Source organism: Manis javanica, chromosome 2 (assembly GCF_040802235.1).
Source record: "Manis javanica isolate MJ-LG chromosome 2, MJ_LKY, whole genome shotgun sequence".
Taxonomy (NCBI): Eukaryota; Metazoa; Chordata; class Mammalia; order Pholidota; family Manidae; genus Manis; species Manis javanica.
In genome coordinates, this window is record NC_133157.1 from 123,660,587 (window position 1) to 123,686,207 (window position 25,621).

At 35.1% G+C, this 25,621-nt stretch overlaps 1 protein-coding gene across 9 annotated transcripts in view; it reads left to right on the forward strand.

The window, feature by feature from the left end:
• UPF2 (UPF2 regulator of nonsense mediated mRNA decay) overlaps positions 1–25,621 on the forward strand; it is a 167,803-nt gene that overhangs the window by 40,170 nt on the left and 102,012 nt on the right. For all 9 annotated transcript variants that reach the window (XM_073229317.1, XM_073229314.1, XM_073229315.1 and 6 more), the window contains 2 exons: positions 8,571–8,731; positions 18,722–18,919. In XM_073229317.1, the coding sequence (XP_073085418.1) occupies positions 8,571–8,731; positions 18,722–18,919 (359 nt within the window). The remainder of the gene's footprint in view (positions 1–8,570; positions 8,732–18,721; positions 18,920–25,621) is intronic.

The following is a 25,621-nucleotide window of genomic DNA, read 5'->3' on the forward strand; positions in this document are numbered from 1 at the left end:
TTTGCAGATTACTTGACAGATAAATTACTCTTCTTCTGAAAACCTCTCAAAGGAGCTTAGTGCTCTGAGCCATTCCAGATATTGGACATACCTATTTGCTAGGAATTCAGGCTGAAATTTTACTCCCTGTAGAATGGTTCTCTTTGGTTTACTTCTTTCTTCTGGTAGAGATTGGAATAAAGCTACCCAAGTAGTGGTCCATGAACTTTTTACTGGTTCACAATTCATTAAGTATAGAAACTGAGAATAAGCATTTAGACATTTTTATAGCAGTTTTCCATTGCAATGATACTGTATTTTATAAAAATGTCTGTAATATTTGGGGAAAAAATGTATTTACTGGCCACAGATAGTTTGACCAGGACTGTTGTGGGACTTGGCTGTTCTTTTACACCTATGATAATATCTTAAATATTTTCAGACTGCCAGGATGTTTCCTTTTCATCTTCTCTAGGCTAAATGCCTCCTGTTCCTTCAGTTTGCTCCATGATTTCCAGGTACTTCACTACCCTTTGGACATTAGTTTTGGATGCATTCTTTTCTGAATACAACCTGTAGTTCCATTTGTTTTTCTAGCTGCCATGTCATTTTTTTGTCATTTTGTTAGGCTTGTATACATCTAAAGCCTAGTTTTTTCAAATGACCTGCTGCTGAGCCAGTTCTTCCCTTGAATTTGCGAAAATAATTTTTTAGACCTAAATATAGACTTCTTTTAAACTGTATTTAGATACTTTTGGCATATTATCTTAGCTTAATGATAATTTTGAACATTGTTTACATGTATATTAGTTGTACTTATCTGCAGGTCACATTCAGCTCTGATAGGCAGACTCGTTCTTTTCATTATTTAAGTCACTGATGAAAGTTTTGAACAAGATACAGTGCTAAGAGCATCACTTAGTGGATTTTCCCTAGAAACTTTTATTCATTTAAATACAGAACTATTAATCTATGGTTATTAGAGGTTGTTATTTTTTATACAATTTATTTTATTAAGGTATTATTGATATACACTCTTATGAAAGTTTCACATGAAAAACAATGTGGTTAGTACATTCACCCATATTATTGAGTCCCCCCCCATACCCCGTTGCAGTCAGTGTCCATCAGTGTAGCAGGATGCCACAGTCACTACTTGTCTTCTCTGTGCTACACTGTCTTCCCCATGATCCCCCACACACCATGTGTACTAATCATAATACACCTTAATCCCCTTCTCCCTCCCACCCCCGACCCCTCCCCTTTGGTAACCACTAGTCCCTTCTTGGAATTTGTGAGTCTGCTACTGTTTTGTTCTGTAGTTATGCTTCACTGTGATACTCCACAAATGAGGGAAATTATTTGGTTCTTGTCTTTCTCTGCCTGACTTATGTCACTGAGCATAATATCCTCCAGCTCCTTCCATGTTGTTGCGAATGGTAGAATTTGTTTCTTATGGCTGAATAGTATTCCATTGTGTATATGTACCACCTTTTTTATCCATTCATCTACTGGTGGACACTTAGGTTGCTTCCATATCTTGGCTATTGTAAATAGTCCTGCAGTAAACATAGGGGTGCATATGTCTTTTTCAATCTGAGATTTTGCTTTCTTTGGGTAAATTACTAGGAGTGGAATTTCGGGTAAAATGGTATTTCTATTTTTAGTGTTTTGAGGAACCTCCATATTGCTTTCCACAATGGCTGAACTGGTTTACATTCCCACTAGCAGTATAGGAGGGTTCCCCTTTCTCCACATCTCCTTACCAGCATTTGATGTTGCTTGTCTTTTGGATGTTGGCCATCCTAACTGGTGTGAGGTGATATCTCATTGTGGTTTTACTTTGCATTTCTCTGATGATTAGCAATGTGGAGCATCTTTTCACGTGCCTGTTGGCATCTGAATTTTTTCTTTGGACAAGTGTCTGTTCAGATCCTCTGCCCATTTTTTAATTGGGTTATTTGCTTTTTGGTTGTTGAGGTGTATGAGTTCTTTATATTTTTGGATATTAAACCCTTGCCGGGTATGTTGTTTACAAATATATTCTCCCATACTGTAGGATGCATTTTTATTCTGCTAATGGTGTCCTTTGCTGTACAGAAGCTTTTTAGCTTGATGCAGTCCATTTGTTCATTTTTGGTTCTGTTCCCTTGCCCGAGGAGATGCATTCAGGAAAAAGTTGCTCATGTTTATATTCAGGAGATTTTTGCCTAAGTTGTCTTCTGAGAGTTTTATGGTTTCATGACTTACATTCAGGTCTTTGATCCATTTTGAGTTTACTTTTGTGTATGGGGTTAGACAATAATCAAGTTTCATTCTCTTAAATGTAGCTGTCAAGTTTTGCCAACACTAGCTGTTGAAGAGGCTGTCATTTCCCCATTGTATGTCCATGGCTCCTTTATTGTATATTAATTGACTGTATATGGTTGGGTTTATATCAGGGCTCTCTAGTCTGTTCCATTGGTCTGTGGGTCTGTTCTTGTGCCAGTTTTTTGTGCCTTTTTATGGTTTTGAAATTTTATGTTAAACTTACTAAACTTCTATAACTTATTTTAAAATTAATTTTCTATAACAATACAATAGTAAACAATATACAAAGTAAAAGAAAAAGAAAGTCAAGCAATAACAATAAAAATGAAAAAAGAAAACATTTCTCAATATGAGCAGCTATTGAGGCATTTATGATTTTTTAAATTTATTAGTGCTAATGCTTTTTTCAGGAATGGACTACTTAGTATTTTTTACCAGTTTTACAATATTAAGTTAGTAATGTAACAAACATTCAAGGATTGATGTACCTAGGGGTGCTTCCAGACAAGGATGTCTCTCAGATTGGGCAAAGGAGGTCTCCTTTCTTCATTTTTATTATAAAGAGTAAAACTTGAGATTAATTTTGTTTTCATTGTTTACTTTTCCTATCTTTAAAATGGTGCCAGTCCCTCTCCATTGTGCAATGATACCTTGAGTGGGAATAAACTCGTTTATAATATATTTAACAGTGATACTGATTCAGTTAACTCCAGTGATAACAGGGATTGGCAAACTGAAGCCAGCAGACCAGATTAAGTCCACCACTAGTTTTTGTATAGCTGGAGAGCTAAGAATGGTCTTTACTGTTTTACATAGTTGAAAAAAATCAAAAGAATATTTTGTGAAATAATGAAATTATATGAAGTTCAAATTGCAGTGCCCATAAATAAAGTTTTATTGGAATATAGTTTCACTCATTTGTTTCATATTTTCCATGGCTGATTTTGTGTTTTATCAGCCTAGTTGAGTAGTTGCAACAAAGATCCTATGGTCTGCAAAGCCAAAAATATTTTTCTGGCCCTTTGTGGAAAAAGTTTGCTGTCTTTGATACATGGCAATCTCCTAAGAATGGCATCAGGTCAACTTTCCATTAGAAATGCTTCTGAAGAAATTGTAATTAAAATGGTATATAATGAATCATATCAGCTTGATTTTGTTTAGTGGTATATTGTGGATTTTATATAAGAAATTTTGGTGAGATTTATACTGATATACAGAGGAGGTACTTTGGCTAAATGTGTTTTGTAATGTTCCTCATATAGGTCGTGTAAAGAATTTAATGAAACTGCAAATCTTTTCCTCTGGGCTTCATAAACTTACAAAGAGTGGACACTTATAGTATATTCATTAAAATATGTTTCATTTTAAATTGATTAAAACTTCTAAGATTCAAACTTCTAAATGAGTCTAGGTATTTACAACATTTAGGCACCTGTGCCTGGGTTATTTCTCTCAAGTCTGTAGTCTTACTACATGCTATAGGTTTGGTCATATGTTCAGTAAAAGTATATTACATGGTCAAGGAAAATACATGTGACTGTGTAAGTTTAAAATGATCTCTTCCAGTGTCATTTCATTGATATCTTAAGTAGCGAAGTATGTACTTAGTGTAAGGTACGATTAGAAAACAAACCAACCAAAATCTTAAGCTTTTTTCTTTAGAACTATTATGTGATAGTAACTTAAGCAAATAGAAATTAAAGTAGTACTGTTAGTTGTCTGTTAGTACTGTTACTAATTAAATTAGTATTGTTACAAATTTTGATCATAGAACTGAGATTTAGGGGAAGGGGACGGTAAAGAGTATCTTGAAGCTTCAAATTTTAAATTAGTTCTAAAAGGACTAGGAAAGAACTGAAATGCATACAAAGGGAACTAAAATAGAATTAAATTACTTGTAATTGACTCAATGCCAAGTCCCAGGCAAATGTTTGAAAGTGAGGTTGATACTGGAAGAGGAGTGTTCATTTTCTGTTCTCATAAAATGGTTATCACGTTGCTATTGCTTGTATATCATAAATACTTAGTGAATATTGTGTAACCTGAAACTGGATGTGTATTCTTCAGATGACCAGAGTGGTAGAACTTGTTGGAGAAATACAGTTGCAGGTTATGTTTTTTTGAGATTTTTTTCCAATTTCAAGTACTGAAATAATTTTGTATCCTCAATTGCCATTAGAGGTTTTGAAATCCCTAAGAAATTATCCCTTTTAACATAATTTGCTTCAGAATAAACTCTTAAAAGTCTTCATTAGTTGACATTTTTCTTAATAATATATTGCAGAACATTTAGAGTAGACTATTTTTTAGTATCATTTGTTAAATCATTTAATTTTAATGACTTTTTAACTTCAAAAATGACTTCAGTTAAAAGTTCTAAAAAGCTTATTCAAAGTAGTATCAGTCACTTTCATGTTGAAGATTTTTAACTGTTTTGGGTTTTAATTTTTAAAATTCATTCTGAAATCTCATTGAAATAAAGTTTTTTTTGCCTGTAAAATTAGGTTGAAATAAATGTAGTGAGAAACTGCTCTGTAATGACAGTGTTTTTAGAATTTTTAGGTAAGTACTTTTTAGCTTTAATTATATTTGAACTCATTTTGTTTGAACTCATTTTACTAATCTTTCTGTGGTATTATCTAATGTATATTATCATCAGAAAATGAGTGAAATCAAAATGAGTGAAAATTTTTCATTTTCAATCCTAATAGGCCAGATTTGTAAAAAAAGGTTTGATTTAATAAAGTAACCAATTTATGCATAGTCTGTCTTGTGTTTGTAATGGGAACTGATATTCCTAAAATTGAAAGTGTTATTCAGAAAATTACAGTGCTTAAACAAAGGTTTATGTGGGTAGTAATGGGGTAAGATGGAAAAGTTTGGAAACTGTTCCAAATAAGCAGAGACAGTTAAGTGTAGACATGGGTTTTCTACTTTATTTTCTGTAACTTTGAGGAAGGTCACATTACACACAAAAAATAACTCATTTTCTACTCTATTCATAAGAGAACTCAAATAACAAGGAATACAAAGACTTTTTTTTTATTTTGGTGTCATTAATCTATAATTACATGAGGAACATTATGTTTAGTAGACTCCCCCCTTCACCAAGTTCCCCCCACATACCCCATTAGTCACTGTCCATCAGCATAGTAAGATGCTGTAAAATCACTGCCTGTTTTCTCTGTGTTGCACAGCCCTCCCTGTGCCGCCCCCCCCCACATTATACATGCTAATAGTAAGGCCCCCTTTCTTCTTCCCTCCCCTCTCCCTCCCTTCCCATCCATCCTCCCCAGTCCCTTTCCTTTTGGTCACTGTTAGTCCATTCTTGGGTTCTGTGGGTCTGCTGTTGTTTTGTTCCTTCAGTTTTTCCTTTGTTCTTATATTCCACATATGAGTGAAATCATCTGGTACTTGTCTTTCTCCACCTGGCTTATTTCACTGAGCATAATACCCTCTAGCTCCATCCATATTGTTGCAAATGGTAGGATTTGTTTTCTTCTTATGGCTGAATAGTATTCCACTTTGTATATGTACTACCACCTCTTCTTTATCCATTCATCTACTGATGGACACTTAGGTTGCTTCCATTTCTTGGCTATTGTAAATAGTGCTGCAATAAACATAGGGGATCATCTATCTTTTTCAAACTGGGGTGCTGCATTCTTAGGGTAAATTCCTAGAAGTGGAATTCCTGGGTCAAATGGTATTTCTATTTTGAGCTTTTTGAGGAACTTCCATACTGCTGTCCACAATGGTTGAACTAATTGACATTCCCACCAGCAGTGTAGGTTCCCCTTTCTCCACAACCTTGCCAACATTTGTTGTTGTTTGTCTTTTGGATGGTGGCGATCCTTACTGGTGTGAGGTGATATCTCATTGTGGTTTTAATTTGCATTTCACTGATGACAAGCGATGTGGAGCATCTTTTCATGTGTCTGTTGGCCATCTGAATTTCTTTTTTGGAGAACTGTCTGTTCAGCTCCTCTGCCCATTTTTTAACTGGATTATTTGCTTTTTGTTTGTTGAGATGCGTGAGCTCTATATATTTTGGATGTCAACCCTTTATCGGATCTGTCATTTATGAATATAGTCTCCCATACTGCAGGATGTCTTTTTGTTCTGTTGATGGTGTCCTTTACTATACAGAAGCTTTTCAGCCTGGTGAAGTCCTACTTGTTCATTTTTGCTTTTGTTTCCCTTGCCTGGAGAGATACATTCATGAAGAAGTCGCTCATGTTTATGTCCCAAGAGATTTTTGCCTTTATTTTTTTCTAAGAGTTTTATGATTTCATGGCTTAGATTCAGGTCTTTCATCCATTTTGAATTTACTTTTGTGTATGGGGTTAGACAATGATCCGGTTTCATTCTCTTACATGTAGCTGTCCAGTTTTGCCAACACCAGTTGTTGAAGAGGCTGTCATTTCCCCATTGTAAGTCCATGGCTCCTTTATCAAATATTAATTGACCATATATGTTTGGGTTAATGTCTGGAGACTCTTTTCTGTTCCACTGGTCTGTGGCTCTGTTCTTGTGCCAGTACCAAATTGTCTTGATTACTGTGGCTTCATTGTAGAGCTTGCAGTTGGGGAGCAAGATTCCCCCACTTTATTCTTTCTTCTCAGGATTGCTTTATCTATTCAGGGTCTTTGATGATTCCATATGAATTTTAGAACTATTTGTTCCAGCTGTTGGTAATTTGATAGGGATTGCATTGAATCTGTAGATTGCTTTGGGCAGGATGGCCATTTTGACAATATTTATTCTTCTAGCCAAGAGCATGGGATGAGTTTCCATTTGTTAGTGTCCTCTTTAATTTCTCTAAACAGTGTCTTGTAGTTTTCGGGGTATAGGTCTTTCACTTCCTTGGTTAGGTTTATTCCTAGGTATTTTATTCTTTTTGATGCTATTGTGAATGGAATTGTTTTCCTGATTTCTCTTTCTATTAGTTCATTGTTAGTGTATAGGAAAGCCTCAGATTTCTGTGTATTAATTTTGTATCCTGCAACTTTGCTGAATTCAGATATTAGTTCTGGTAGTTTTGAAGTGGAGTCTTTAGGGTTTTTTATGTATAATATCATGTCATCTGCAAACAGTGACAGTTTGACTTCTTTACCAATCTGTATTCCTTGTATTTCTTTGTTTTGTCTAATTGCCATGGCTAGGACCTCCAGTACTATGTTGAATAATGGTGGGGAGAGTGGGCATCCCTGAATCGTTCCCGATCTTAGAGGAAAAGCTTTCAGCTTCTCGCTGCTGAGTATGATGTTAGCTGTGTGTTTTTCATGTATGGCCTTTATTATGTTGAGTTACTTGCCCTCTATACCCATTTTGTTGAGAGTTTTTATCATGAATGGATGTTGAATTTTGTCGAATGCTTTTTCAGCGTCTGATTTTTGTCCTTTTTGTGTATGTGGTGGATGATGATGGATTTTCGAATGTTGTACTACAAAGACTTTTAAGTATTACTTTTGAAATGACTACTGTTTATAATTGACTTATTTTGAAACCTATGTTATATTTGCGTTCAGGGTCATACATTTCTACATAATTAGCTATAAAAATTAGATGTAAGTATGAACATCTCAACCATCTATATCAATATAGTAAAATTTTTATTGTATGTATTTTTAAATTTCCATTTTACATTTCTGTTTATGGGTGGCTTATTAGTGAGTTGTTTGCAGAGTGGAAGAGTTGTTGTGTCTCCTGCTCCTAGAGATGACCTGGCCTTGATTAAGTTGATTGCTCATTAATATATGGTGAATGGATAAATAGCCAGTACTTGTGTAGTAAATTGAGAATTGGCTCTGTGGAAGACGTGGGCTTTTTCAAAGGTAATCTTGATCCAAATCATTGTGAAGTTTAAAGGTACTGTTTCTTTCTATAACCTGTTTGTGAAAACTTAACTTGTTTGTATATGTTAAGTACTTTTGGTTAACTGAATGTCTGAGGGGAGTATGGCTGTTAAGAGAATATTAAATTTTTAGTTTATTTAGTGGTATATTGTAAAATTTTATAATTCTGCAGTCATGATTATTAATCACTTCATAATCTTTGAAGAACCAATGTTAAAGCTTAATTGCTTAAGTGAATTTGATCAAATTTAAATTTTCAGGTACATCCTGAGTATGTTAATAAAAATAGGTTGTTGAAGAAGATCATGCTAGGAATAAGCCTCTGGGATAAAGTCAAATTTTATGGAGCATTTCATAATTTATTAATACATGATCACATTTGTTTTGATAAGATTATCAGGTTATTTCATCATTTATTTGTAGGCGTATTCTGCATTCTAAAGGAGAGCTAAGTGAAGATAGACATAAACAGTATGAGGAGTTTGCTATGTCTTATCAGAAGCTGCTGGCAAATTCTCAATCCTTAGCAGACCTTTTGGATGAAAATATGCCAGATCTTCCTCAAGACAAACCAACACCAGAAGGTAAGATATCTTAAATACAAAGGTTCTGATTTTTTAGTAAGCACTATCACTTATCTTTAGTCTTGTCAGATGTGTATTACTGAAAATTTAAGTTTTAAAAATGCTTTAAATTTTTTTTTGAAGAAATAGTATTAAGACCAAATGACCTTGAAAAGCTACTACTTGAAATGCTCTTCTGAATGGAAATGGCTTTGCACTTAGAGAATAATAATGAACTCATTATGTTATGGTGAGTTTATTCAAGTTCTTTTGTAATAGGTACCTTGGATTATATTCGTCAGAGGTTTATCTTTAACCCAAACTTGGTTATAGGAAGATTCACTCTAAGATAGGAAATAAGGTGGATGGACCTTTGGGATTCTCTTATTTCTACATTTACCCTTAATTTTAATCTGTCTTGTGATGGATGACATACTTACTGTCTTACATTGTTATTTATAACTAAAACTTGATATTTTGCAAGGTAAAGTTTGTCATTTTTTGAGATGAATTGATTTCCATATTACTTCAAAGATGTTTTGAATTTCCTTTTTGTTTTTTATTCTTAGAGGGAATAATTAGTGTCCTCTTTAATTTCTCTTAAGAGTGTCCCATAGTTTTCACGGTATAGGCCTTTCACTTCCTTGGTTGATTTTATTCCTAGGTATTTTATTCTTTTTTATTGGATTGTGAATGGAATTGTTTTCCTGATTTCTCTTTCTGCTAGTTCATCGTTAGTGTATAGGAATGCAACAGATTTCTGTGTATTAATTTTGTATCCCGCAGCTTTGCTGAATTCAGATATTAGGTCTAGTAGTTTTGGAGTGGATTCTTTACTGTTTTTTATGTACAATATCATATCATCTGCAAACAGGGACAGTTTGACTTCTTCCTTGCCGATCTGGATGCCTTTTATTTCTTTGTGTTATCTGATTGCTGTGGCTAGGACCTCCAGACCTATGTTGAATAGAAGTGGGGAGAGTGGGCAGCCTTGTCTTGTTCCTGATCTTATACGAAAAGCTTTCAGCTTCTTGCTGTTAAGTATAATGTTCGTTGTGGGTTTGTTATATATGGCCTTTATTATGCTGAGGTACTTGCCCTCTATACCCATTTTGTTGAGAGTTTTTATCATGAATGGATGTTGAATTTTGTTGAATGCTTTTTCAGCATCTATGGAGATGATCATGTGGTTTTTGTCCTTCTTTTTGTTGATGTAGTGGATGATGTTGATGGATTTTCAAATGTTGTACCATCCTTGCATCCCTGGGATGAATCCCACTTGATCATGATGGATGATCTTTTTGATGTGTTTTTGAATTTGGTTTGCTAATATTTTGTTGAGTATTTTTGCATCTATGTTCATCAGGGATATTGGTCTGTAATTTTCTTTTTTTGTGTGGTGTTTGCCTGATTTTCCTATTAGCACTTATAAATTTTTAATTGACAGGAGTTAACTACTAATATGCACTGTTGCCTGTGAGCCTTACTGATAACATAACATTAACACATATTTTGTACGTTAGTATTATCAACTGTATTCTTACGATGAAGGTACAGAACAGGAATATTTTTTTACTTCCAAATTTCCAAATTTTTCATTTTCCATAAAATTTTCCAATGTATCTATTGAAAAAAATTGATAAATAAGTTGACCTATTCAGTTCAAATTTGTGTTTTTCAAGTGTTCAATTGTATCATCTATGAAATGGCTAAATGATAGATTCTCTATTTCTAGGAAATGTTGCTATATTTTCTGTATCAGTTGAAGCTTGATAAATAATATCTCATATTTTGAGTGATATTCTGAGGATGATCTGGGCATGCCAAGTATTACATTGAAACTTGCATATGACCCAATCATTTGGTGAGAAGAATGCATTCTACTAAATTTCTTCCCATCCTCTCAAAGAAAAATAACGTTCAGTATCATTAGTAATCATGGAAACATAAAGAGCAACTTGCATTATAAAAATACTCAAAGCAGTGTTTCTTCTTTGACTCATTTACTGAGTGTTGTTAATTGCCATATATTGCTGATTATTTCAATTTTCTTTCTTGTATTTCTATCTTCACCCTTTTTTGATCAGAAATGATGTTTTTTGTGATATCTAGCATTTAAAAATTTTCATGACTTGCTTTATATTCTATTAGGCATCTATCATGGAAAATTCTTCATGTATACTATTTATTTTATTATGGTATCATTAATATACAGTCACATGAACAATATTGTGGTTACTAGATTCCCCCCATTATCAAGTCCCCACCAGATACCCCATTTCAGTCACTGTCCATCAGCATAGTAAGATGCTATGGAGTCACTACTTGTCTTCTCTGTGCTGTACTGCCTTCCCTGTGCCCCCCTCTACATTATGTGTGCTAATCATTGAGCTTCCTTTTTGATTGTAACTTTGTAGGGCTCCTGATATATTACCCTAACCTGTCACACCAACTACTTGATAAAATAATTGTGTATATGTTAGGTAGGTAAGTGTTAATAAGTTATTAATTTTAAAGGTGTCTGGCAATCCTGTTTACTTAAAAATCTTGAGTGAAATATTTGTGAAGTACCGTTTTATAATACAAGAAGGTATTTTGTATTTTCAATAAGAAATACCTATTGCATAGTGTGAATGCTTTTATTTTACTATGTCTATATATAATATGCATATTCCTAAGTTTTGTATCTCTTAAGCAGTGAACCTCAAACTTACTAAATTTTTAAAGGAAGATGAACCATGGAATTTGCATTTTGGTTGAATTTGGTTGGTTTCTCAGAACTTCCTTAATATATTGTGTTTAAGGATTTAAATCTTTTTGTAGTGTTTAGTATCCTTTGATATTGATTTATTTGGTATATCTACTGAAATTTAAGCTAGTTTTTCTTTTAATGTTAAATGACTTTAAAAATATTTTCAGGCATTTTCCATAGATAGTAGATGATAACAAAATTCTGTCATCATTTTTATAAGGTATTTTTACCAGGTATAGACTTTTAAGGTGAGAAATTTTTTCTTTCAGTACTTGAAAAATGTTGCTGCATTGTCTTCTAGCTTGCTGAGCTTTACAGTGAGAAAGCTGCTATCATTATTGTATTCTTTACATAGTGTGTATTTTTTCTCTTGTTGTTTTAAAATTTCTTCATTATCACTGATTTTAAGCAGCTGAAGTATGATGTGGGTTGATGTAGTTTTCTTTATTATGCTTGGAGTTTATTGGATTTGTTGAATGTGTTGTTTTATAATTTTCATCAAATATGGAAAATCTTGACCCTTATTTCTTTTCTTTTTTATTTATTTTTTATTAAGGTTTTATTGATATACCCTCTTATGACGGTTTCATATGAAAACACAATGTGGTTACTACATATACCCATGCCCCATTGCAGTCACTGTCCATCAGTGTAGTAAGATGCTACAGAGTCCCTAGTTGTTTTCTCTGTGCTACACTATCTTACCCATGACCCCACACACACCATATGCAATAATCATAATACCCCTCAATCCCCTTCTCCCTCCCTCCCCACCCACCCTCCCCAACCCCTCCCCCTTTGGTAATCGCTAGTCCCGTCTTGGAGTTTGTGAATCTGCTGCTCTTTTGTTCTTCAGTTTTGCCTCGTTGTTATACTCCACAAATGAGGGAAATCATTTGGCACTTGTCTTTCTCTGCCTGGCTTACTTCACTGAGCATAATATCCTCCAGCTCCATCCATGTTGTTGCAAATAGTAGGATTTCTTTCTTATGGCTGAATAGTATTCCATTGTGTATATGTACCACTTCTTCTTTATCCCTATCCATTCATCTACTGATGGACACTTAGGTTGCTTCCATATCTTGGCTATTGTAAATAGTGCTGTGATAAACATAGGGGTGCATCTGTCTTTTTTGAATCTGAGAACTTGTATCCTTTGGGTAAATGCCAAGGAGTGGGATTCCAGGGTCAAATGGTATTTCTATTTTTAATTTTTTGAGGAACCTCCATGTTGCTTTCCACAATGGTTGAACTAGGTTACATTCCCACCAGCAGTGTAGGATCCTTTCTCCACATCCTCGCCAGCATTTGTTGTTCTTAGTCTTTTCAATACTGGCTATCCTAATTGACCCTTATTTCTTCAAAGGTATATAGTTTTCCCTCTCCCCTCTTCTATGGAGATTCAATTAAAACTATATAACATGGTTTAAAGTTGTCCTTTTTATTCTTCAATGTTTTTTATCTGTGTTTTGTATTGGGTAATTTCTATTGCTGTGTCTTCTAATTAGTCTTTCCTTTTATAGTATCTAATGTACTGTTAATCTCATGTAGAGATGTATTTATCTCATAAAGTTTGTTACATATTTTCATGGTTTCAAACATGATCAGTGTATCTTCTGTCTTGGGTATATGTAGTATAGTTATAATAACTGTTTTAATGTCTTCTTTTTCTACTGATTTTATCATTTTTGTCATTTCTGCATTGGTTTTAATATATGATCTCCTCTACATCTCTGGTAATTTTTCTTCTTTGCATACCTGATCATGTTTCACTGGATGTGTGCTGGATAGTTTGTGTTCTTAGAAATATCATTGAACTTTCTTTGAGGGCATAGTTGAAATTAGTTGGGAACAGTTTCATCCTTCCCAGGCTTCTTTTGTCAGTGAGATTAGAGCAACCATTATCCTAGTACAAATTTTCCTATTACTGCAGCAGTATCCTGTATTCTATGTGATTGCCCATGAGTTAGAAGATTTCTGAGTAGTTATCTTCCTAGTGTCACCTGTTCCTTCACCTGTTGGGGCTGATCAGTATTAGGTTGAATATTCAAGGTTAACCGCTGAAGATATTTGAGGCCTGTCTCTGTGCTGCTCTCTCCTCTCTGGTACTCTGTTCTGCAAAAGCTAGCTACCTGGGCTTGAGTCTTGCCAGACCCTTAGTTCTGTGATCCTAACTTCATGGAGATTGCTGGGGTTAGCCTGGCTGTCCTTACTTGGGTTATGACCTGTAAAATCTTACCAGGCAGTAAGCTAGGGCACTAGTAGGGGTCAGATTTTTGTTTCCTCTCAGGAATCACTTTCCTGTGCTTCCTCAATGTCCAGTGTTTGAAAACTGTCGTATTATTTTGTTTGCCTGGTTTTTTATTTTTTTTTCATTATTGGTACTTTACCTTGGCCTGGGGAGAACTACAGTTTACCATGATCAGAGTATCTCTTCACCTCCCAGAAATAAGATCACATATACTATTCCGCATCTACTCCATTTAACAACCCATCTTAGAGTGTCTTTTTATCTTAGTCTATATTGATCCATCTAATTCTGATAAACTGTTGCATAGTAGTATCCCAGTATAATTGTGCTATAGTTCATTTACCTTGTTGTCTGTAGGTAGATGTTTAAGTTATTTGTATTTCTTAGCTGTTACAGTCACTGCTATAATAAAATTTCAGTTACCTACGGCTTTTTGGAAGCATTTTAGTATTTCAGGGATGAATTCATAGAAGTAGAATTTCTAGATTAAAATGGCTTTTTGGAAGCATTTTAGTATTTCAGGGATGAATTCATAGAAGTAGAATTCTTAGATTAAAATGGCATATGCATTTTAAATTTCAATATGTAATGACAAACTTTCTTCCAAAGAACTTACATGCCACTAAGTATATGAGAATGAGTGTTTCCTTACACTTACTATATTGCAGTTTTTTATTTTTGTATTCTGAATAATGTTGAACAGTATTTTTTAAGTTGATTGGCTGTTTTATTTATATATTTTTTGCCTTGTGTTATATTGGTTTGAATTCTTTACTCCTTAAAAAAAAATCAAATAGATACCTATTTTTAAATTGAGTTTTAAAAACACTTGCATGTTAAGGAAATTATTCTTTTTTGTGTGTATTGCAAATATTCACCCCCCCCAATTTTCTATTGCTTTTTGACTTCATAGCCTTTTTTTTGCCTCTTTGAGGATGATTGAAAAAAATAATTTACAGTTACTATGCAAATATGTTATTTTTCAGGTATGCAAAATTACTCATGCACATAATAGAGTAGGAAGTGAAATGGAATGGTATTTCCATCCCATTCTCCATGATAACCATCTTTAACAGTTTTGATATGTGTCTGTCTAAGCTTTTTTTAATACAAGTATATGGTGTTTCCATTCCATTCTCCACTGTTACCATTGTTAACAGTTTGATATGTATCTGTCTAGACTTTTTTAAGATTAAGTATCTATATATAGCTTTACTAACTTATATAGAATGTTATAATGCGTGACTTCCTTTTTTCTTTCCATAATGTATTTTTAAGAGCTTTCTAAGTCAGTTCAGGTACATATGCTTCATTCCTCATAACATTTGATTCATATTACATTGTATGTGTGCAGTTTGTCAGCTCTTTTCGATAAATATTTTAGATTTTTTTTCCAGTTTTGCTCTTACAAACAGTGCTACAGTGCCTTGTAAGTCTTTTTTTTTATTAAGGTATCATTGATATACAATCTTATACTCAGTTTCACATGAGCAACATTGTGGTTACTGCATTCCCCCCTATTATCAAATCTCCATTACACCCATTACAGTCACTGTCCATCAGCACAGTAAGATGCTATAGAGTCACTAGTTGTCTTCTCTGTGCTATACTTCCTTCCCCGTGGCCCCCCCATATTATGTACGCTAATCATAGTGCCCCTTAATCCCCTATCCCTCCATTTCCATTCACCCTTCCCTTTGGTAACTGTTAGTCCATTCTTGGGTTCTGTGAGTCTGCTACTGTTTTTGTTCCTTCAGTTTTTTCTTTGTTCTTATATTTGACAGATGAGTGAAATCATTTGGTTACTTGTCTTTCTCTGCCTGGCTTATTTCACTGGGCATAATACCCTCTAGCTCCATCCATGCTGTTGCAAATGGGAGTATTTGTTTTCTTCTTATGGCTGAATAATATTCCACTGTGTGTATGTACCACATCTTCTTTATCCATTCATCTACTGATGGACACTTAGCTTGCTTCCATTGGCCATTGTAAATAGTGCTGCAGTAAACATAGGAGTGCATATGTCTTTTTGAATCTGATCTTGTTTTCTTTGGATAAATTCTGAGGAGTGGAATTTCTGGGTCAAATGGTATTTCTATTTTTAGATTTTTGAGGAACCTCCATATTGCTTTCCACAAGGGTTGAACTAATTTACACTCCCACCAAAAAAGTGTAGGAGGGTTCACCTTTCTCTGCATCCTTGCCAGCATTTAATGTTGCTTGTCTTTTGGATGTTGGCCATCCTAACTGGTGTGAGATGATATCTCATTGTGGTTTTAATTTGCATCTCTCTGATGATTAGTGATGTAGAGCATCTTTTAATGTGCCTTTTGGCCATCTGAATTTCTTTGGAGAAGTGTCTGTTCAGATCCTCTGCCCATTTTTTAATTGGATTATTTACTTTTTGTTTGTTGAGGTGTGTGAGCTCTTTATATATTTTGGATGTCAACCCCTTATGGGGTATGTCATTTATGAATATATTCTCCCGTACGGTAGGATGCCTTTTGTTCAATTGATGGTGTCCTTTGCTGTACAGAAGCTTTTCAGCTTGATATAGTCACACTTGTTCATTTTTGCTTTTGTTTCCCTTGCCCGATTCCATGCTGTACTGAAATATCTATATATTTATAATTCAAGAGATTTTTGCCTATGTTTTCTTCTAAGAGTTTTATGGTTTCATGTCTTACATTTAGGTTTTTGATCCATTTCAAGTTTACTTTTGTGTATGGAGTTAGACAGTAATCCAGTTTGATTCTCTTACATGTAGCTGTCCAGTTTTGCCAATACCAGTTGTTGAAGAGGCTCATTTCCCCATTGTATATCCATGGCTCCTTTATCGTATATTAATTGGCCACATATGCTTGGGTTTTTATCTGGGTTTTCCATTCTGTTCCACTGATCTGTGGGTCTGTTCTTGTGCCAGTACCAAATTGTCTTGATTACTGTGGCTTTGTAGTAGAGCTTGAAGTTGGGGAGAGTAATCCCCTTCGCTTTATTCTCCCTTCTCTGGATTGCTTTGGCTATTCAGGGTCTTTTGTGGTTCCATATGAATTTTAGAAGGACTCTAGTTCATTGAAGAATGCTGTTGGTATTTTCATAGGAATTGCATTGAATCTGTAGATTGCTTTAGGCAGGATGGCCATTTTGACAATATTAATTCTTCCTACTCGAGAGTATGGGATGTGTTTCTATTTATTAGTGTCCTCTTTATTATCTCTTGAGTGTCTTGTAATTTTCAGGATATAGGTCTTTCACTTCCTTGGTTAGATTTATTCCTAGGTATTTTATTCTTTTTGATTGGATTGTGAATGAAATTGTTTCCCTGATTTCTCTTTCTTCTAGTTCATAGTTAGTGTATAGGAATGCAACAGATTTCTGTGTATGAATTGTGTATCCTGCAACTTTGCTGAATTCAGATATTAGGTCTAGTAATTTTGGAGTGGATTCTTTAGGGTTTTTTATGTACAGTATGTCACCTGCAAACAGTGACAATTTAACTTCTTCCTTACCAGTCTGGATGCCTTTTATTTCTTTGTTTTGTCTGGTTGCCATGAACAGCCTTGTAAATCTTAGGTCACATTTTCTGTTGTTTCTGAACTATAGAGTCCTAGCAGTAATCTTGTATGATCACAGGTTATGCTTATTTTAAATATGGGTAGATACTGACAGATTATATTCTCTAATGCTATATCATATAATTTGTACTCTAGTTGATACGAGAATGCTTACTTCCTTACTGTCTTGTCAAAATTTGATATCAATCAATCTTTTAAATATAGTCTAATAGGTCAAAGTGATAAATGTTTGTGTTATTTAACATTACCCTGATTAGTACTGAGGTTAAGGATCTTTTCATAAACTGTTTTGCTTACCTGTTTAGAGGCTTTATCCATTTTCTACTGGAATTCTGTTTTTTTATTTGTGAGCGCTATAGTACATTATGGATATTAGTTACTTTGTATAAATATTGCCAGTATTATGTTCTGGTTTGTCCTTTGCTTTTATGTTTTTCATTAAATAGAAGCTGTAAATTTATGAGTCTTCTAATTTATAAAAGTATGGGTTTAGTGTCATGATTTTAAATATATTTGTTGTAAGGCACATGTAAGTAATAAATAAGAGAGAGAGCCAGCATTTTGTTTTGTGTGCTGTTCTTGTTTTCCCTAAATTACTTTCAATGAATAATTAATTTTTTTGGGTTATTTTTAATTTGCATGATCATTTTCCTATCTGTATTTATAGTTTGGAGAGAAGCACTGTGAGGATAGATACATTTATGAATGGCCTCATGATCGTGAAGTAGGAAATTATTTACTTCTAATGTTCTGAGTTTTAGAATCTGTAGTTGCATGTAAAGGTAGACTGTGCGTGTGTGTGTGTGTGTTTGAACACACAAATATATACATGGTTTTCTATGCTGTACTGAAATATCTATATATTCCTTCATCTTTTCTCCCTTTTCCAGTTATTTACCAATGGACCACTTTTGGCAGTCTGCCTTATACCAAGTGTTATACCAAAAAGAGGGATGCTTCTTAATGAAGGGTTTATGGTCTACTTGCAAGGATAACTGTGATATAAGTGGTATAGAGGGTTGGGAGTTGTTCAAAAAAAGGTTTCGTGAGACTTTAAGCTGCATGTGTTAGAAATGGTCAGGCTTATATATTATTTTGGTTTTTAGTTTTGTGAATGTGGGCCTTATATATCAAATGGCTACTTAATCTCTTATTAACTGCTTAAAACATTGAAGAGAGAAGCATCTTTATCCTGTGTTGTCCTCTATACTGTCCTGATTTGAGCTTTACTTAAAAAACTGTTTTTAAGTTCATGTTAAAGATGGTTATATGAACAGTCCAGAATACCTATCAATTGAAGAAGATTTTTTTAATTGAAACATTCAAGATTTATTAGTTGTAGAATTAAAAATATAGAATATCTTGTCATGTTTAACCTGGAACCATGCTAAACTTGGAACGGTTTTAATTCTCTGTGATTTATTTTGTTGTAGAGCATGGGCCTGGAATTGATATATTTACACCTGGTAAACCTGGAGAATATGACTTGGAAGGTGGTATATGGGAAGATGAAGATGCTCGAAATTTTTATGAGAATCTCATTGATTTGAAAGCTTTTGTTCCAGCCATCTTGTTTAAAGATAATGAAAAAAGTTGTCAAACTAAAGAGTCCAACAAAGATGATTCCAAAGGTAAATTCTAGAGGAAAACTTTTATATTAGTGCAATCAAAATTACTTTAAAAATAGTATTTGTAAAAACATTTTGTTTTAGTTACTAGTTTTGTAATACGAACATTGAATCATTTGGTTGAATAAATGACAGAATAATATGGAATAGAGCATGAAAGGTGACATTCACTCAGCAGTGCCAAAACACTTAAGTTAATGTGAAATAATTTTGAAAAAAATTTTTTGTAATATAATGAGTTTATGTGAGGTCTTGGTAAGATCTAAATTTTCGCCAGTTGGAGCATTAGGAAAAGTGTTAGCTCTTTGCCTGTAATGCTCTTTCTAGGCTAGGTATCCCAAACTCTTTGTGAGGAAGCATTACTTCAGAGAAATCAGAAGCTTTGAGACCATTACTAGAGTAGGAGATCCTGAATATTAGTCACACCATGTTTTCTAAAGGGAATTCTGCCGAACTATGGAAAAGGAGATGGAAGGGCACGACAATGTGGTGAACAGGGATTTGGAGAAATAGCAGATAATTTTTTGAAAAATGGCCTTTCATATTCTGCTACATTGATTAGGAATAATTAGAAAATTAAAAAGAAGAATAGCTGACAATTTTTTTTTTTAACAGTGACTTTGTGCCAAACATCATTTTGGCACTTTATACTATAAATAATCCATTTAAGCCTCATCATAACCCTGTGAGGCAGCTACTGATGTTATTCCTGCTTTTCAGATGAGGAAACCATGGCATAAAGAAGTCACTCAGGACTAAGTAATTTATACAGTTAGTAGGTGGTAGGTCCAAATTTTAAGCTCTGTTGATTTATGATTTGTGTTTGTAATTACTGTGTTACACTGCTTTTCAAGTTATGTTAATATTAGTAATTCTTGTGCCTTGTACTAAAATTAGGAAATGGTATACTTTGCTTTTGATGTTCAAGTATTAATAATACATACTTTGAAAACATCCCATGATTCCTGTATCCCTTAAACACTCTCTCCCTGTTCTGCCCTTGCCCCAGTCCCAGGCAGCTAACAGTCTGCATTTTGTGTCTGTGGGTTTATCTCTTTTGAGTATTTCACATAACTGGAATCATATGTGTGATCTTTTGTGTCTGACTTCTTTCCCTCAGCACCATGTTTTGGAGATCAGTCCACATTGTGCACTTACCAGTACTCCATTTCTTTTTATGGCTGAATTGTATTCCATTGCATGTGTGTACCGCATTTGTTTATGCATTCACCTGTTGATGGACTTTTTGGGTTGTTGCCACATTTTGGCTATTGTAAATAATGCTGCTATAAATAGGTACTTGATTGAGTCCCTGTTTTCAATTTGTTGGGTTTACACTAAGGAGTGGAATTGTGGGGTTATATAATATTTCTGTGCTTAACTTTTCGAGGACCTACCTGCTAATGTTTTCCACAGCAGCTGAAAGTTTTATATTTCTGCTAGCAACATAGAAGAGTTACATTTTCTCCAGATCCTCGTCCCCATTTAACTGCTAGATTTTCTTCTTGATTATATAGCCATCCTAGTGAATGTGAAGTGGTACCTCATTGTGGTTTTGATTACATTTTTGTAATGACTAGTGATGTTGAACATCTTTTCATGTGTGTTGGCAATTTGCATAGCTTCTTTGGAGAAATGTCTGTTTAAGTCCCTTGTCCGTATTTTAATTGGGTTTTCTTCTTCCTGTAATAAGAATTTTTTATGTATTCTGGGTTCTAGAACCTATCAGATATATGATTTACAAATATTTTTTTCCCAGTCTAAAGATGTCTTTTTACTTACTTGATAATGTCTTTTGATGCACAGAAGTGTGAGTGTGTGTGTTTAAATGTCGACTTCATTTTTTAGAGTAGTTTAGGTTCACAGCACAACTGAGTGGAAAGTACATATTTCTCTTACATTCCCTATCCCCACACAGGCACAGCTCCCCACTATCAATATCCCCCTCCACGGTGGTACATTTGTTATAATCATTGAACCTCAATACATCATTATCACTGAAACACAAAAGTTGTTAACTTAAAAATTTTTTAGAAAGGTTTAATTTTGGTTTTTTTCCCCTTACATATATAGATATATATATTGGATGGGGGTGAAGCAGTGCTGGTTAGGATACCAATTAGAAGAAGAATAGTAGTTTGTTTTTGTAATAGTACTCAGAATCTAAGGTAAATCTCACTGAACTTTAAAATTATGCTGTTTTTGTAAAAAGGTAGTGGGATGACAGCACCTTACAAAAGGCCCTGGGGTACTTTGAAAATATTGAAACCTCTTGGTTGATATCTCAAAGATATTCTTACCTTAAAAAATTTTACTTTCTATAAAGAATGGTATTTAAATAATTCAAATATTTTTAAAAGTATAGAGAATAATATATATAAAATATTTGTATTTGGAAATGAGTTCCAAGTTTTAAAAAGGTATCATAGAGACATTTGAAGCTCCAGTTAGGACTAGCTTCTAAAACATGGGTCACCTTAACATTAATGATTTGAAAATTTTAAGGACTTGAAAAATTTGTATGAGTTCAGTTATGGTCAAGGTTTTTCATATCCTGAAAGTTTGACTTAACTTGAAGAATACTCATATTAATGTGAGACAGTGTAGGAATTCCGTGGGTGAGATAGATGGCAGCATGGCATTTGTGGGCTTATAGTCACACTGGTGGAGAGTAGCCAGGGACTCAAGAGTTGCAATTGGAAGTTGAGTGACATAAAGGGACTGAAGGAAAAGAGTGCTGTGGTAGTTAGGAGAGCAAAGGCAGCTCATGTGGTTGGAGACCAGATGAAATCTATCTAGAAATGGATAGACCTTTTGGACAGAGTTTGAATCATGACTTAGATTTTGACAAGAGACGTTAGGGTGGGCCTTCTAGGTAGTGAGAATGGCATGAAAAAAAAAGCCACAGAAGCTGGAAATGATCAGGCCTGTTTGGAGAGGAAGTGAAGATCAGGTAATTCCTTTTGTCTTTATAGAAGATGTAATAAATTAGGAAAGTGGTCGGATTCAAGATGGCGGCAAGAGGTGAGACAGAGAACTCCTCCCAAAACCACAGATAGTACGAAAATATAGTTAATACAACTAACCCTAAAAGAGCAACAGGAAAGAAGGCAGCACCAAAATGCATACAGACCTCATGAACAGAGCAGACCTCATGAAACAGGGTAACATGAAAGCCTTGATCTGGTGGGACTCAAGCCCTTCCCCCACCTCAGGTCACCGACAGGAGGAAGAGAAACGGAGCGAGGAGGGAGTGGAGGCCTGGGACTGCTGAACACCTAGCCCTGTAGATCTGCTTTGCAAGCAGAAACCTACATTGTGTGGTGCTCTGGAGGATGGGGAGCTGGGTCAGGTGGAGAGCTTGAAAGACTGAGATTCTGGCTGTTTGTGGAGGACAGGGATTCACATGGGGCCGCTCTGGGACAGAGGAAAGGCAGACAGTCTGACAGGCTTCCTAGCAGTGAGAGGGCTAGGGCAGGGTTTGCATGGAGCTTCCTATGAAGAAGAAGGGGTAGGTGGACAAGGTTGTCGGGCACACTCTGCCCAGCAAGTTGGGAACTTTGAGGACCTTCAGGCATCGCATCCCCCTGGCTACCTACTCAGCTCCGAGGCCCTCCACTGTGACATGCAGCCTGCTGCACCTTCCTCCTGGCCTGCTGGCACCTGCTCGCAAACTGGCAGTCACTGCGCTGGCATCAGGCTAGCCGGAGGCTGTGCCTGCAACAGGTAGAGATGCCAAGCATAGAGGCTTACACCTGTGCGCTCGGCCCACTAGCTCTCATACTGGAGACAGACACTGCAGCCAGGAATCAGGAAACAGCTCTTTCCTGCACAAAGGCACCAGTGCCGCTCCCCTACGTCCCACAACTTCACTCCAGGGGCTGAGCAGCTCCAGAGACTGTAGCTTCTGGGCACTAGAGGACACCACATAGAATTATGAAACATCAAAGGAACCTGGTTCAGACCAAAATATCACAAACCCCAGAAAAAGGACCAAATGAAACTGAACTCACCAATCTTCCTGAAAGAGAGTTTAAAATAAAAATTATGAACATGCTCACAGAGGTACAGAAAAATATTCAAGAACTCAGTGATAAACTTAAGATGGAGGTTCAGTCATTAAGAAATTCCATATGTGAAATGAAACATACAATGGAGGGATTTAAAAGCAGATTAGATGTAGTAGAAGAGACGGTAAATGGGATAGAAATCAGAGAAGAGGAATACAAAGAAGCTGAGGCACAGAAAGGAAAAAGAATCTCTAAGAATGAAAGAATATTGAGAGAACTGTGAGACCAATCCAAATGGAACAGTATTCGCATTATAGGGGTACCAGAAGAAGAAGAAAGAGAAAAAGGGTTAGAAAGTGTTATTGAGGAGGTAATTGGCTGAAAATTTCCCCAATCTGGGCAAGGAGATAGTCTCTCAAGACATGGAGGTGCACAGATCTCTCAACACAAGGGACCAAAGGAAGACAATATCAAGACATATAATAATTAAAATGGCAAAGATCAAGGATAAAGACAGACATTTAAAAACAGCTAGAGAGAGAAAGAAGATCACATACAAGGGAAAACCCATCAGGCTAGCATGAAACTTCTCAACAGAAACCTTACAGGCCAGAAGGGAGTGAAATGTTATATTTAATGCAATGAAGCAGAAGAGCCTCAAACCATGAATACTCTGCCCAGCAAGGTTATTTAAATTTGAAGGAAGGATTAAACAATTTTCAGATAAACAAAAGCTGAGAGAATTTACCTCCCACAACCCACCTCTACAGTGCATTTTGGAAGGACTCCTATAGATGGAAGTATTCCTAAGGCTAAATAGAAGTCACCCAAGGGATAGACAAAGAATACAGAATATATTTCATAACATACAAAGAATGGAGGAGGAAGAAAAAGGAGGGAAAAAAATAGAATCTATAAGTTTTGTTTGTAATAGCATACAAAGTGAGTTAAATTAGACTGTTAGATAGTAAGGGAATTACCTTGAACCTTCTCTTTGGTAGCTATGAATGTAAAGCCTGCAATGGCAATAAGTACATACCTATTGATTATCACCCTAAATGTAAATAGTCTGAATGCACCAGTCAAAAGACATCTGAATGGTTAAAAAAACAAGACCCATCTATATGCTGCCTACAGGAGACTCACTTCAAACCCAAAGACATACACAAACTGAAGTGAAGGGATGGAAAAAGATAATTCATGCAAGTAATAGGGAGAAAAAAGCAGGAGTTGCAGTACTTGTATCAGACAAAATAGACTTCAAAACAAAGAAAGTAACAAGAGACAAAGAAGGACATTACATAATGATAAAGGGCTCAGTCCAACAAGAGGATATAACTATTATAAATATCTTTGCACCCAACACAGGATCACCTACATATGTGAAACAAATAGTAACAGAATTAAAAGGGGAAATAGAATGCAATGCATGCATTTTAGGAGACTTCAACACACCACTCACTCCAAAGGACTAATTAACCAGACAGAAAATAAGTGCAGAGACAGAGGAACTGAACAGCGTATTAGAACAGATGGACCTAATGGACATCTACAGAACACTTCATCCAAAAGCAACAGGATACACGTTCTTCTCAAGTGCACATGGAACATTTTCAAGAATAGATCATATACTAGGCCACAAAAAGAGCCTCAATAAATTAAAAAAGATTGAAATTGTACCAACCAGCTTCTCAGATCACAAAGGTATGAAACTAGAAATAAATTACACAGAGAAAATGAAAAAGCCCACAAACACATGGAGGTTCAATAACATGCTCCTAAATAATTAATGGATCAATGACCTAATAAAAACAGAGATCAAGCAATATAGGAGACAAATGACAATTCAACACCACAAAATCTGTTGGACGCAGCGAAGGCCGTGCTAAGAGGAAAGTATATTGCAAAACAAGCCTACCTCAGGAAAGAAGAACAATCCCAAATGAACTGTCTAAATTCAAAATTAATGAAACTAGAAAAGGAAGAACAAATGAGGCCCAAAGTCAGTAGAAGGAGGGACATAATAAAGATTAGAGCAAAAATAAATAAAATCGACAAGAATAAAACAATAGAAAGAATCAAAGGAAGAGCTGGTTCTTTGAGAAAATAAACAAAATAGATAAACCCCTAGCCAGACTTATCAAGAAAAAAAGAGAGTCCACACATAAACAGAATCAGAAATGAGAAAGGAAAAATCACTATGGACACCACAGAAATACAAAGAATTATGAGACAATACTATGAAAAATTACATGCTAACAAACTAAGTAACCTAGAAGCAATGGACAACTCTCTAGAAAAATACAACCTTCCAAGGCTGTCCCGGGACCAGCAAGGAAATTGAATTGGTAATCAAAAAACTACCTAAGAGGACTTGGTGAAGGGGGGAGTCTAGTAAACATAATGTTCTTCATGTAATTGTAGATTAATGATAACAAAATGAATAAAATAAAATAAACTATCTAAGAACAAATCTCCTGGACTAGATGGTTTCATCGCAGAATTTTATCAAACATTTAGTGAAGACCTAATACCCAAACTCCTTGAAGTTTTCCAAAAAGTAGAAGAGGAGGGAATATTCCCAAACTCATTCTATGAGGCCAACATCACTCTAATACCAAAATCAGGCTAAGACCCCACAAAAAAAGAAAATTACAAACCAATATCCCTGATGAACATAGATGCAAAAATACTC